The sequence below is a fragment of the Acartia tonsa genome, chromosome 12, assembly GCF_053477335.1.
Source record: "Acartia tonsa isolate MP-2025a chromosome 12, ASM5347733v1, whole genome shotgun sequence".
In the NCBI taxonomy this organism is placed as follows: Eukaryota; Metazoa; Arthropoda; class Copepoda; order Calanoida; family Acartiidae; genus Acartia; species Acartia tonsa.
The window spans coordinates 21,419,045-21,432,907 of NC_137271.1; the positions used below are offsets into that span (position 1 = coordinate 21,419,045).

Sequence of the window (13,863 nt, forward strand, 5' to 3'; positions counted from 1 at the left end):
CCCCCTTTCCCTATTATTTCTTAATGCGGGGCTCGAGCTTAACCCTTGTTTAAACTTAACCTTATTCTTAGCCTAACAAGGATGACAACATCCATAAAAGCGAAGCTCTGAAATGGAAGAACAAACGAACATTGACACTTGTAGATTGTCAGAACTGAATTAGCAGAATATTAATGCATCAGTACAAACAATTTTGTAAGTAAATTTGTTGCAAACCTGCATAAATAGATGATACTGTTTAAGGACATACTTACATTTTTGGGACTTGTATATAGAGATGCTTCGATATAACATTGTATCTTGTTGTAATAGGAATCAATTTTTAAAAAATCAGGAGAATCGGATAATTTTAACATACAAAAATTTGTTGTCAAAAAGTAGAAAAATCAACATGTTTAAAATGGACGTACGGACATTCTAGTAATGATTATAGAGTTGCTACGCTTTCTAAATCGTACCTAACGTATACAGGAATCACCATGCAAAGTTTGAAATCGATAGGGCAATTCTAACATGCCTAAATAAACGAATAAAAGCTATCTGTCTCGGACGGACGGACGGACGGTTGGACCGACCCTAATTATAGAAAAACTTCGCTTTTAAAAAATACAAGTAAAATTAGGGATCGGAGGCAGTGGACTGCAAATTAAACTGGCACCCAAAGTTTTATAACAAGTTATCTTGTTTGTTGGATCAAAAACTTTAGGCACTTTTCTCGCATTCATTCGGATCCGGTGGATAAGAACCGGTTCTCATCCATACGAAAAAACTATGTGTAGCATTGTATTATATCCAGCTTTCTACGAATATAAAAATGTAATTGTACAATCATAAGATTTAAAAAAATTTAGGCGGTGCCTTCGGCACCTCGGGGCTAAATAAACTGGTTTTAATCTTATAATTGTACATACTATATCCGCGGTAAGCTGTTTATAATACGATGCGAGAAATAACTATTATGGATATTTGATAGGTTAGTTTCAAACCTGTAGGGTTCAACCTATTCAACCAATAATTTCAATATATTGAAGAAAACATCTTGTTTGTCATCATTGCATTGGAGATGTATACCATTTTATCTTCCTTTGTCTTATCCTTAATGATCCCTGAAGTAAATTTGTAAAATATATGGATTTATTGCATTTATCAAATTCTTTTATTTTCTACTCAATTAATGGTTATTTAACTATTGACCAGAATACTGAGCACTCTACGGCCCCCTATAATTTTGAAATAAATTGATTTTTTTCTCGTTTTGCCTTAACCTCTGCGGGTGCCATAAACCTGTAGTTTCGCAATATCCAATGCCCTATAACCTTTCGAATGAAGACAAAACAGTCTTACGATTTAGAAGTTTATAGGGAGCTTTGGTGCAAAAGTTATAATAATAACCGACTAAGATCCCTGTTAAAAAATATCATTGAAATGGATATACGTGGATAATATGAGAAGGGAAAAGTTATCGTCAATTTATGTTGCTGTCATGGTCACAATTTGTTGGTCAGTTCGGATTCATCCCGTTGGAGGGGGATGGGGTACAGGGGGTTGATAAGAAAATCGCTATTTTAACAAGCTATAAGTTTCACTTTATGATTATCTGGTGTAAGATCCAAGTAATAATAAAACGATTATTATTAATTTCCTTATTTAAAATCCTACGAAAGACGACATTTGTATTAGAAATTGTGCGCACTTGCCGCGTTCCAGTTGTTATGATTTATCCTTATACCTCTTACGTGGACTAGATGTCTGTCTGCATTTTACGAAGCTGCGGTGTTTTCTAAGGAAGTTACAGATGTTTTTCTCATATTTTGAAATAAATTCTATTTTTTATCCTATAAAAGGTTTCTTTATTAAAAAGATTTATTTAAAGTTACCACTTTCGTTTTTTCTACATCAAATAAAATCTTTAATTCTCATTTTTTTCAAGCTATAAAAATGCTGTTATTTACTTTTAAAACTTTATTTTGTGTTTTCAGATATTATACATTCACAAAAATGTTATTCATATTTCTCATATTTCTGGCATTGTTTATATATTTTGTCTTGAATTATGACGCTGATATGACGACCATCTATTCCGAGAAATATGGGCAAAATCTGAAAGATTTTTACCAAGGAAAAACTGTTTGGGTTACAGGTGGGTTTCCCATGATTTAGTTTGAAATTCTCATATAGTAGGTAGCGAAGCATCTTTTAGCTCCTTTTATCTGTCCGTCCGTAACGGTAACAAAACAGGAAATAATCTTATAATTTTACTGGAAAGCTGTATATAATACTATGCAGTAAATAACTAATATAGGTATTGTATTTTAGGTGCAAGTACAGGAATTGGTAAAGCAGTCGCAATAGAAGCCACTAAGGTTAGCAGCTTCATTTTATGATACAAATTTAGAATTAACAAGTCTACATCTATTAAAAGCAAAGTTTATATTGATGTATCTGAATATTATAAGATAGAAATGTATTGTACAAATACATAATTGAGGGTTTATTAATGTTTGAACAAGTTTTTAAACTTAGTAATTGAAATTATCAAACCAACATAGGTTTATGTAAAAAAAACATTAATTACAAACTTAGATTATAGGAATCCAAAGGTTAATTTCAATGTTATGAATGTTTTTTATAGAATGGAGCGAAAGTTATCATAAGCGCAAGACGAGAAAATATGTTAAATATAGTAAGGTAAAGCTAATACCATTTCAATTTTCATTCTAAATGATACATAGGTACCTTTGTAAATTATACATTTATGTGTTATTCCTAAAATAAAGGAACTGTATCTCTGTATATGTGTGTGTCTGTATGGAAGGATCTCACTAACTGCTGAACCAATATGGTTCTCCTTTAGAATGTAGCTTCCCATTAGTCCTAGGAAGGTTTATGAATATTTTGGGGGATGGTACCACCAACCTCCCAAGAGAAATCACCACTAGAAAAAAATTACCCCCCCCCCCTCTCGAAATTTTTTTTTTACCAACCCCCCAATTGCCCCTAGAGGTTTCTATTTTTGATAAACAAGTGACTGGAAACTTTATTTTAAGGGACCTCTGTGTGAAACAAGGCGCACAAAAGGAAAATATTATGGGTAAGTAGTTTCTTAGCTCTTTATAATTACCCATCGACAACGCCCCTTGAGCTAGAGGCCACTGATTTTTATTTTGATAAAAATAAGGCGGGTGGGGCGTGTTGTTTGAGTTCTCCTTTCATTTTCAACTTTTTTTTCTGGGGGTTATAATTTTTTTCTATGGGCGATTTCTCATATTAGGGTGTAGGTACACTAATAAACTTTCCCGTACCTATTTCACTGTAGAAGATAGCCAAATCGGTTAAGCAGTTGGCCAGATCTTGAGCTACAGACATACACAGTCAGACAGTCTGAAATCATATCCTGTCACTTATAATAAGGATGGATAACATTAAGATACTTTCTCGAAATATTTTCCCGTACCTATAAGAAGCTTCACTGAAAATGAGAGTCATATCGGTTTAGCAGAAAGCGAGATCTTAAGCTACACATCGACAGTCGGACATCCTGTTACTTTCATGAAAGGATATCACCAAGAAAATTTTTCAAAATCTTAACGTTTATTGTTCTTGTCAAAAAAACATGAATCTTTTTATAGTTCTGCCACTCGATGTTTGTGATACAGGAGCCTTGAAACCTGCATTTGATCAGGTGCTGCAGACGTTTGGTAAACTGGATATCCTTATTCTAAATGCTGGCAGGTAACAATATGCACAGTTTTAATCATGATTTAATTTAAGGATTAGTACACATTGTTAATACCATACCAAACTGTTGATAAACTTCCATAGAAGAATCCTGTATCCCATAAAAAAAATTGAAAAAATCTGATGGAACCATTCTGCCCCAATGTCTTGTGACAGCTGACAAGATTTGATTCTAATAAAAATAATACCTATTACTTATCAACTTATTTTTAGATCTCAGAGAGCCAGATGGGAGCATACTGACCTACAAGTAGACAGAGATCTCTTTGAGTTAAATGTTTTCTCTGTGGTTGCTTTGTCCAGGGTGGTCATACCACACATGACCGATAAAAAGAGCGGACATATTGCGGTTATGTCCAGTTCTGCGGGCAAAGCTGGTGCCCCCTTCTCTGGTAGCTATACAGGTAAGCTTTTTTAAATCGAATCTTTTCTAGGTATAATTAGGGCCAGTCAGTCCATCCGTAACGTTTAGCTCTTTTCCTTAATTTAGACATGTTAGAATTGGTCTATCTATTTCAAACTTTGCATGATGATTCCTTTAACAGTTAGGTACGATTTTTAATAATAGCAACTATATAATCGTTACCAGAAAGTCATTACTACGTCTATTAAAATATGCTGATTTTTTACTTTTTTTTTCACAACAATTTTTTTTATGTGATATAACTATCCAATTCATTTTAGAGTGCTTATTCCTAGAACAATATAGTACAGTGTTATATGCAATATATTAAGCGAGGCTTCTTTTTAATCAAGTCCTTAAAATTTATTAAGTAATTATACATTAGGTATCATGAAAATAAAATGTCTTCAATCGTCAAATATTTTAAGGTTCCAAGCATGCTGTTCACGGATATTTTGAGAGTTTGAGAAATGAGAAGGTTGGGAGTGGAATCAACATCACCATGTTGTGCCCAGGTCCTACATTTTCTGACCTGCTGCAGGTATAATCACTTTTGTGTCCGTCGGTTTGTTATAAGAGTTATTGAATTATTTCGGCTGCCATTTAAGATATCTATATTTATGCATGTTCAAGTTGTCATCCTTGTTTTTTTTTTTTATGCAGATATACAGGGATAGGGCATTGTGTAAAATAATTTTCTCTTGCAATTCTTTCTTTAATAGCTCAATAATAGCGGGATGGAGAGGGTGGACTGTACAAGAAGAGTGCTTATTGTTCTTCTCACCCTCCCTTCCCCAATCAACTTTTGTTAACATAAACCACTCTTCCGACACTCACTCAAAAATTGTTGAATTGAAAGATATTTTAATAAAATGTTAATTGCTGCCCTTTTCTGGAGAAATTATCCTTGTTGTTGTTAATACATTATTAAAACAGGTTGCAGCTACTGAGAAGCCAGATGAATCCTTTGGCGAATCTATGACAGCTGCGGATAAGAGAATGACAGCGGAAAGGTAAGTGCTATTTGTTTAGCTAACATCCGACTGACGTAAGAGCTTCTACTCGCAACACAAATAAATAAGGGGGGGGGGGGGAGTAATGCAACTATCTCCTAATTAACCCTTACAGATCTTGACCCCCCCCCCCTCTAGTTTTTCAATGTCATTTTTTTTTGTAGGTAAGATGGAGAGCTGTGACTTCATGACTTTTTAAGTTTAGTAATTATGCGTCGGCAAGAGTTTATTTTATTAGGATATCTGGTCTGTGTCGGTCGTGGTGTCCGGTCAAAGTCGGTTGGGTAGCACCAAAATTTAAAAAAAAATCTAAATAAATCTTAATTTCTATATTATGACTTTTGTGTATAAGGTAGAAACCTAATTTTTTTTGTGAATACTGAGATATCAATGACCTTATGAGAAAAGTGTTGTTATGACCGTTTGACCGCACCCTGACCGACTTTATGACCGATTTTTGTCCGGCTTTTACTACAGACATATATCATGAATATCGTGGCTTCTATTACAGCTAGAGACCTATAAATTTTTTTGGTAAATTCTTGAGCAACAATAAACAGATAAAAATATTAATTGGCGCCGCCAACCGCCGTTTTACCGCCGTAACCGCCGAAAATGGCGGTTTCCGTTATTTGCCGTTTTTCGGCGATGATCAGAAAAAGTAATTTTTTTGTTATGAAAAATAAAAGTTCGTCCTAAAATTTGGTCATCCTAGCTGCAAAATTGGCCGCTCTACAGCTGTTTTAAAATTTAGCGGCTGGCCGCTAAAAATACAAATGAACCACCAGAAAAAAAAAATTTTACGTCTTTATCTCTAACAGAAGCCGAGATATTAAGGTGGGAATAGGGGCCCGATCTGTAAGGGTTAATGATTAAATGGCACTTAGAATTCGAATTTCGATCTGAAATTTTTCATGAGTAATTCTTGAGATGGTTGCATTAAAACCCACCCTTTTATCTATATAAGCAACTGCTTATATATAACTAGCGACTGCGCCCCTAAAATCTAGGGGGTCTACGATTGAAGTGGTAGGGAAGTGCAGAAAAAATAGCCCAAGACCATCCCGAGTTATGTGTTTAATTTTTCAATACTTTCTCGTCATTTATATATACTTTTGGGGATCTCATTCTCCGAATTGATGGTCCCTAAAATGTGTGTCTGTCCGTTTGCTTCTTTAATTTTTTTTAATTTCAAAAAGGCATCAGTGTTCATGAAAACCTTGTTAAACTTACAGATGTGCTGAGTTAAGCTGTGTGGCAATTGCCAATAATTTGCCAGAATCTTGGATTTGTTTCAAGCCTGTTTTGCCACTAATGTACGCCAGTCAGTACATGCCTTCTGTATCTAAATGGGTCTTCCAGAAATTTTTGGGTAAGAATTTGCTTTCCGTTTTCTGGGTCTGTAAAAAATCTACTATTTACTGCATTTCTTGTGTGATTTTTGCCAGTTTTCCGCGGATACGAAAATTTAAAAAAACATAGTTTTACCTGTCTGCCTTTTTTTTAAATTCATGGCTTTTCATTGAAATTAAAGGTTATTATCTACTTTCCTAATATAGAAAATATAGTTTTTAAAATTTTGTTAAACATTGCTTTGATCCAATATGTCAATTCAGGGACGTCCAAGCTTTTTTTGAGGGGGGTAAGAAGAGGGGTTTCAAAGTTTGATGGGGCGTAAACACCCCTTTAATCCTACCCTTGGACGTCTTGGACAATTCAATAAATTTGAAGATATTTTACCTATGTTTTTTTAGGTCCCAAATTCTTGGCCAAAGTACGAGATTCAAGAAACGCAATGGAATCGGATAAATATAAATAATGACAACAGTTCAATAACAAAGAGCTTAAGTAAAAGTCTAAATCCCTTTAAACGCTTAGTAGACCACAAAACACCCTCATTTAATTTTTGCATCGTATTATCGACAGCTTTCTGTGGATATTAAAATAAGAAATTCTAAGATTAAAACCTATTTTGTTAGACCCAAGGTGCCAAAGGCACGAAATAACAAAACTGTTATTGATTTTATGATTTTTATTGGAAATTCGTAGAAAATTGTCTGTATTAAGATACTATGTATGATTTTTCAGTATGGCTGGAATCAAAGGGGGTTTACATTTTGTCCGTAATGTTTTGAAGGATAATGCCATTGCAGTGTTCCGGAGCCGGAGCCGGGAGCCGGGAGCAGCAACATTTTTGGTGGAGCCGGAGCCGGATCCGGAGCCGGATCCGGAGCCGTATTTTTCGTTAAAAACGGCTCCGGCTCCGGACTAGCTAAAAATGATTTTTTAAAGTAATATTATAATTGGGCAACGGTCTATTTCCATATAATAAACTGAAAAACTATTGTTACTTAACAAATAGACACACATCCTTCTACTTTTATATAGCTTTAATCAAATAAAAGCAAAATATTGTATATTATTTATTTTATTTTATCAAATTCAATAATGAAAAAAAATATATATATTAATTTTAAGGTAGGAGCCGGAGCTGGAGCCGGAGCCGCATCAAAATTATACGGCTCCGGCACCCTGTGCCATTGTTAACTTTAATTTGTGATATGTAAATATTTACCTACCTAACTATAAAAGTTTTAATACTTAAAATATCTACCTACTAGTCATTGTAATTTACTTTTTACTAATACTCAATTTTTAAATATTATTGATAAATGTATTATTATTTTATGCTTGTATGTTTATAAACAATCCAACGAAGTAGTTTAAATGGATTAAGGTACTAGTACTACAAAATGTATTATCGGAAAGCAATGAAGTTAGATATTTTTTTTTATGATTTTACCATTTAAAAAATACCAACCTGAAATACTTTTTTATATACCTAGGTACCTATATTTTTTTTTACAAAATACTCTTATAAGAACTATGCCTTGAAATTGTAAATCTTTATGTATTTATTTATATTCTTGATAAAAAAATGTACCAAAATTTTCAGAATAAATATGTTGTCATCTAAGAGCAAGGTGAATGCTACCCCAGCAGCTGTTGAGCCGGTCAAGGTGTATAAATGGGACGGCGTTGCCGTTAAGAATGCCCTGGATGACGTCATTACAGAGGTGAGATGGACATTTTGATGCTTTCCCAAACACTCTCCGCCTTTCTTATTTTAAAAATAAATTGAAAATCAGGGCGGCTTAACACTTGCAGAGACTCTAACCCTACGGGGCTATTCATTACTAATGTATCCTAACCTAATATGACCTAAAGTGATAAAAACAAACAAATTAAAAATATCAACCCACCCCTTTCAATTCAATTAAATTTTTTATTTTGAAAATAAGGGGAACGCGATCAGTACACAACTTCTTTGGGGTAATTGCCAGAATTTTTTAGGTATTGGCAACAAGGGAAGTTGGGTGATATTTTATTGCAATTTTCTGTAAAATTCCTACAACTATTTATTTACTACCTTGTTAATACTGCGCCGCTTGTGAACACAATTGTCCATGTTTCATCTTAATTAAAGTTTTATATGAGAGAGAGAGAGAAGCCCTAAAGTTTCATCTTAACTTAATCTTTTACATTTACCATCAACAATATTTTTCTTCATAATTATTTTTTATTTGATTTTTTCTCCCTGATTTTATGTTAATATGTGTATATTACATGCATTTAAATTTTATAAAAATAAGACAATAAATTCTGCAATTAAATCTTCATAAGTCATCTTCTAAAAGTACAACTTAATTTGTCCTCTTGTCTATCTGCCATGCATAAAAGATATTTTAATGCAAAAGATTTTGTGTTTTTTCCTTTATCTTTTGTTATTGCCACTGAACATCTACTCTATACCTAGTCTCTTTTCCGTTTGTCCATCCATGATTTTTGTACTTTGCTACTTGTAAATGTAACTATAATTTAACACACAGAGAATAGCTCTATTTTTTACCTTAAATATGTCACGCACTAGAATAAAGCTGATTTGATTTGCCAATCGTTTTTTAAGATCTTCAGACGTAAGTATTCAGATAGAAAGACACACCTTTAATTACCTTTATATGAAATTTTTTTATTTAAACAAGGATGAGAATTGAGAACATCCATGAAAGAGACGTTCTAAAATCAGAAGGAAGGACAAACGAACAATAACTCTTGCCTTGCTTATAATATGGTCCATTGTTGTCCTAAGAATTATTATTCCAAAAATCAGATGAATAGGATAATTATATTACAAAAAAAAGTTGTTGTCAAAAAAGTGTAGGTATGTTTTAAAAAGACATATGTTGTAGTTTCTGGTAACAATTTAAAAGTTGCTGTTACCGTTTAAATTGCACTAATCTTATAGGAATCATCATGCAAAGTTTGAAGGAAAATTCTATCATGCTTAAATAAGATTATAGTTTCGGACAGACATATCGACTTAAATTATAGAAAGCTTCGTTATAAAAAAACCGTTTCAGGTGATGACCAAAACACTGCCATACAGTGAGAATCACGCCCTCAGGGATGGTCGGTTGGCCATTTGTGGTCTGGCGGTGTTTATTGCAGGATTTGCTCTGGTATGGGACTTCTTCTTTCCCTTCCCACAGGTATTGTAGCCATTTATATATTAAACATATGTACATACCCATCTCTCCCTAATTTGAAGTAAATTGAAAATTATGGAGGTGGATAGTTTTCTGTGTTTTAGTTAAGGAGGTCAGCTTGTTACAGACGTTAGGCATGATGTAAAAAAAAGTGTCCTACCCCTTATTTTCAACTTATTTCTTCATCATACCGACGGACTATGAAATTTGTAAAATGCAGAGTCCATTATTCACGTAAAATTTTTAGTGAGGGGTGAATAGATTAAAATCAACACAGTTCCCTAAGATACAATAATATTCCTTAAAACCTTGTCGGTTCAGCGGTTTTCGAGAGTTTAAGCTTCAGACGGACAGGCAGACATCATTCTACTTTATATTACATATACCCTATGCATATGTTTTATTTTATATTTTAGTCAAAACCAGTTCTGATCGGATGTGTGGGCGGATATTTCTTCCTCATGGGTGTCCTCACTCTATACACTACTTTTAAGGAATTTATAAACTTATAGTATTTTAGTTCCAGTGCAAGAGGGGACATTGGACTGGAAATTAGTTTGGTATCTGAAGTTTAATAAAGACGTTTCTCATGATAAGCCTAAAATATTTGCGTGCTATTATCAATTTTGATAGGTTAGTTGAAGCTAGAAGTGTCAAAACTTTTCTTACTTTAATCTAAGTCAGGTTAATTTTGTGTATTTTCATTGTGGATGTCCATCAATTTATCTTTCACTGTCTAATCCCTTGAGATCCCTGTTTAGTACAAAGTTGTATTGGGAGAAATGAATTCCACTATTTTCAATTTAAGTTTTAAAAAAGATAAGTAAAAAAAATTTGTAGGATGGAGATACACTCCCCTAAAATAGTTTTAAACCTTTACTTGACCTAAAAGATGCTTTAATGTAAAGGAGAACCATATCGGCTCAGCAGTTTTTGAGATCCTTCACTACAGACAAAAAAGCTTAGGTACTTCTTAATATAAAAGAACTAGTGGCTTCGCCCCTAGCCTCTAGTTAGGTTAGGGAGATCCTTTGCTACAAACAGACAGACATCGTTCTACTTTGTATACTTCCCCCCCCCCCAATTTTTTTTTAGGGTGGGAAATTTCATTTTTGGGGGGTTGGGGGTGTCCCACCCCCCAAGAAAATAGCTTAAGACCACCACAGGACCAATAGGTATAATAAACCCTGAAGAGTAGAATCCGATCGGTTCAGTGGTTACCAATACTGAGATCTTAAGTTTCAGAAGGACAGATATCAAGCTACTTTGTATTATAGATATGAAATGTCTAGGTACTCAATAAAAAATGAATTGGTAAATAAGTTAATAATAAATTTGCAGGAGAAAGGAATCTTTGTTGTGGTGATGCAGAAGGACCCCGCAGGTTAAATATGTATTTTATTTCTTTCCTAACCCATTACATTGTACTGTAAAACTAAAAACACTGGTGCCCATAGTTTTTAAACTACATTTTCTTATTCGTCTGTTCAAAAGCTTTGGGTATATTTATTGAATAGTGATTGGTTGGTTTTATACTATTAGAGTCCAAACTTTTTAATCAATAATCTAATCTACAGGGGGTAATTTTTTCTATCATCATTGGGGTTGTACCTCAATTTATTATCCTTTGACCTATCCCTTGAAATTATCTGATTTAAAGGTATGGAACCCGATAGTCGGTGGGAGGTTGCTTCCAAAATGAAGAAGTATGATGACATCTACGAAGTTACAGTGAGGTAAAAAGGATATTTTCAAGTATTATATTTAACGACTAGCGGCTACGCCACTAGAGGCCTCTAGGGGCATTTGAGGAGAAAAGAGTCGAATTTAATAACCCAATTTCTTATTTTAGATTTTAAAAGAAAAAGTAAAAAAAAAATTTTGGTGGGGATTTTTCTTTTTTTTTTTGGGGGGGGGGGTTGTCCCACCCCCCAAGAATATAGTTATAAACCTTCCCGGGACCTATGAGAAGCTACCCTGTTAAGGAGAACCCGATCGGTTCAGCGGTTAGCAAGATCCTTCGGTACAAACACACAGACACACAGACAAACATCCTGTACTTTAGTAAAGGATTAAGGATCTAACAATGGAAATATTATTCCTGTATCATGTATCTGATGGCTTCGAAACCAATTAATATCCGCGCTATAACAGAACTGGTGCTTAACACTACTGAAAAAAATTATTATAGCTTTGAATTACAGACAATTTTCAACGAATAAAAACATAAAAATAATCTGGTACCTACCAGTTTTGGCTTTTGGTCCCTCGGGTCCAACAAAACTGTTTTTAATCCAATAATTTTTTTCATTTTAATATCCGCGGAAAGCTGTATATATTCCTTGTTCAGAATGATTGATGGTAAGTCTGGAAAGTCTCGGGAGACAAGTTTCAAAAAGTCTGTTGCCGACTTTATCGACGACAATGGCGTCGTCTGCCAGGTAAACACAAAATATAGCCTGAAACCATCCCAAGAATTAAATTTAAGAACAAAAATTGGCTTAAACCTTTCCATGACTTATGTCTACTTCCATGATATGGAGAATTTGAACGGCTCAGTTTATTTTAGTGCAAAGGCATAAGTTTTCATTGAATCTGATCTTGTTCTATTTATTTAGGACCTTGTTGAGGCTCAGATTATGAAGATGCATAACTCCCTTGTGTCTGGCAAGAAGGATAAATAATCGACACCTGGTGTTTAATTTTGTAACTAAAATTCCCGCTCCCTCTCCAACCCTTATACCTTACCTAATGTTTAATTTTTTCATTAATATTATTTAGTTAAGATTTCTAAGATATAATATACATTATTATAAATGGGTAATATTTTTTTATGTTTTGTTACATACCTACTACCTAATGAAAAGACCACTTTTTAGGGGTTTTACTTTTACATAAGAACGGGGGTTTTCCTAATCGAATTTTCTTATTATTATTTTCATTCCATTTTGCATAATATTTAATGCCAAGCATTTATTATATTTATACCACTTTAAAGTTGATGATTGTTACCTATTTATTTTACTTTATTTTTATGTAAAATAATAATTTTACTTTTTTGTGTTTGTTTTTGTTCATGATTTTTTCAAAGTACTTAATCAGTAGGACTTACAGTTGTTCTTAGTATGTTTTAATGGGGTTAAAGGGATAGGACATTATATGATAAAGAGGGGGGGCGAAAGTGACACTTTTTGAAACCAAAACTAAAAGTCAAAGGAACTCATTTAAAAAAAGAGTTACAGGTCTGATATTTTGCATGGCAGTTGCTTTATAGGGGTACAATATGGAACTGTGAAGAAACGGCGTCGCAACCGCCGAAAACCACCGAAAAAAGGCAAAAAAAATTTCAGCGGGAAACGGCGGTTTTCGGCGGTTGCGCCGCCGTTTCTTCACAGTTCCATATTTTACCCCTATAAAGCAACTGCCATGCAAAATCTCAGACCTGTAACTCTTTTTTTAGTTGAGTTCCTTTGTTGACTTTTAGTTTTGGTTTCAAAAAGTGTCACTTTCGCCCCCCCCCCCCCCCCTTTTAAATTCTACCTGTGTGGTAGAGTATAAAATTTTGGGTGTACATAAAATCTGCGGTTCATTATAGAATAATAAATGATTTTCCATTATTGCTTCGAAACCGATTGATATCTGCTGGAATAAAACCAGTTCTTAGTCATTTTGTAAAATCATGCATAGCATTGATTTACAGACAATTTTCCACGAAGATTAAAGTAAGAATTTTAAAATTAATACCAGTTTTGTGGGCATGGGCCTTCGGGCCAATGGGCTCATAAAACTGGTTCTAACTTTATAGGTAATTTTTCTATATTAATATTCACGGAAAGCTGTCTATAATACGATGCGATAAAAAATATTACATGAGGTACATAATAATATTTTGTTATAAGAAAATCAAACTTAAACATCACGTTTTTTCAATTGAAAGATTTTAGGTTGTATATTTAATTTTAACGTATTAAAAAGTGTATCTTATTGTTTTCATGGTTTTTCAGACATAGTTATAAAATGATTTTGCCGAGAATTCTAAGTAATGTTTTGGATAAGAGATTAGATCCAATAAGAATTCAATTAAGATTTGTTGTTCAGCAACAATTGGAAGCTGATAGATTTATTGACTCAAAGGAAATTGTCCATTTTGTGAATTATTTTA

At 33.6% G+C, this 13,863-nt stretch overlaps 2 protein-coding genes across 2 annotated transcripts; both read left to right on the forward strand.

The window, feature by feature from the left end:
- Positions 1–1,983: 1,983 nt before the first annotated feature.
- On the forward strand, positions 1,984–7,330 carry LOC145334713 (dehydrogenase/reductase SDR family member 7-like). Its single transcript, XM_080180296.1, has 10 exons — positions 1,984–2,140; positions 2,317–2,363; positions 2,633–2,688; positions 3,048–3,091; positions 3,630–3,732; positions 3,952–4,142; positions 4,570–4,682; positions 5,078–5,154; positions 6,390–6,526; positions 6,909–7,330. Exons 1-10 carry the CDS (start codon positions 1,999–2,001, stop codon positions 6,971–6,973), a joined length of 975 nt encoding a protein of 324 aa, XP_080036422.1. The 5' UTR covers positions 1,984–1,998; the 3' UTR covers positions 6,974–7,330.
- A 366-nt stretch (positions 7,331–7,696) lies between these two features.
- Positions 7,697–13,706, forward strand: Spase25 (Signal peptidase complex subunit Spase25). The gene is made up of 7 exons (XM_080180297.1): positions 7,697–8,231; positions 9,576–9,704; positions 10,118–10,193; positions 11,041–11,085; positions 11,362–11,437; positions 12,052–12,142; positions 12,320–13,706. The coding sequence occupies exons 1-7, from the start codon at positions 8,064–8,066 to the stop codon at positions 12,383–12,385; spliced, it is 651 nt and encodes a 216-aa protein (XP_080036423.1). The 5' UTR covers positions 7,697–8,063; the 3' UTR covers positions 12,386–13,706.
- The last annotated feature ends 157 nt before the right edge of the window (positions 13,707–13,863 follow it).

Bases quoted from the DNA above. Each gene is read 5' to 3' on its own strand.
- LOC145334713 (XM_080180296.1), top strand. From the start codon at position 1,999: ATGTTATTCATATTTCTCATATTTCTGGCATTGTTTATATATTTTGTC. The intron at 3,733-3,951 runs GTAACAATATGC...ACTTATTTTTAG, and splicing joins CTTATTCTAAATGCTGGCAG to ATCTCAGAGAGCCAGATGGG. The intron at 4,143-4,569 runs GTAAGCTTTTTT...AAATATTTTAAG, and splicing joins CTTCTCTGGTAGCTATACAG to GTTCCAAGCATGCTGTTCAC.
- Spase25 (XM_080180297.1), top strand. From the start codon at position 8,064: ATGTATTTATTTATATTCTTGATAAAAAAATGTACCAAAATTTTCAGA. The intron at 8,232-9,575 runs GTGAGATGGACA...AAACCGTTTCAG, and splicing joins TGGATGACGTCATTACAGAG to GTGATGACCAAAACACTGCC. The intron at 10,194-11,040 runs AGGAATTTATAA...TAATAAATTTGC, and splicing joins CACTCTATACACTACTTTTA to AGGAGAAAGGAATCTTTGTT.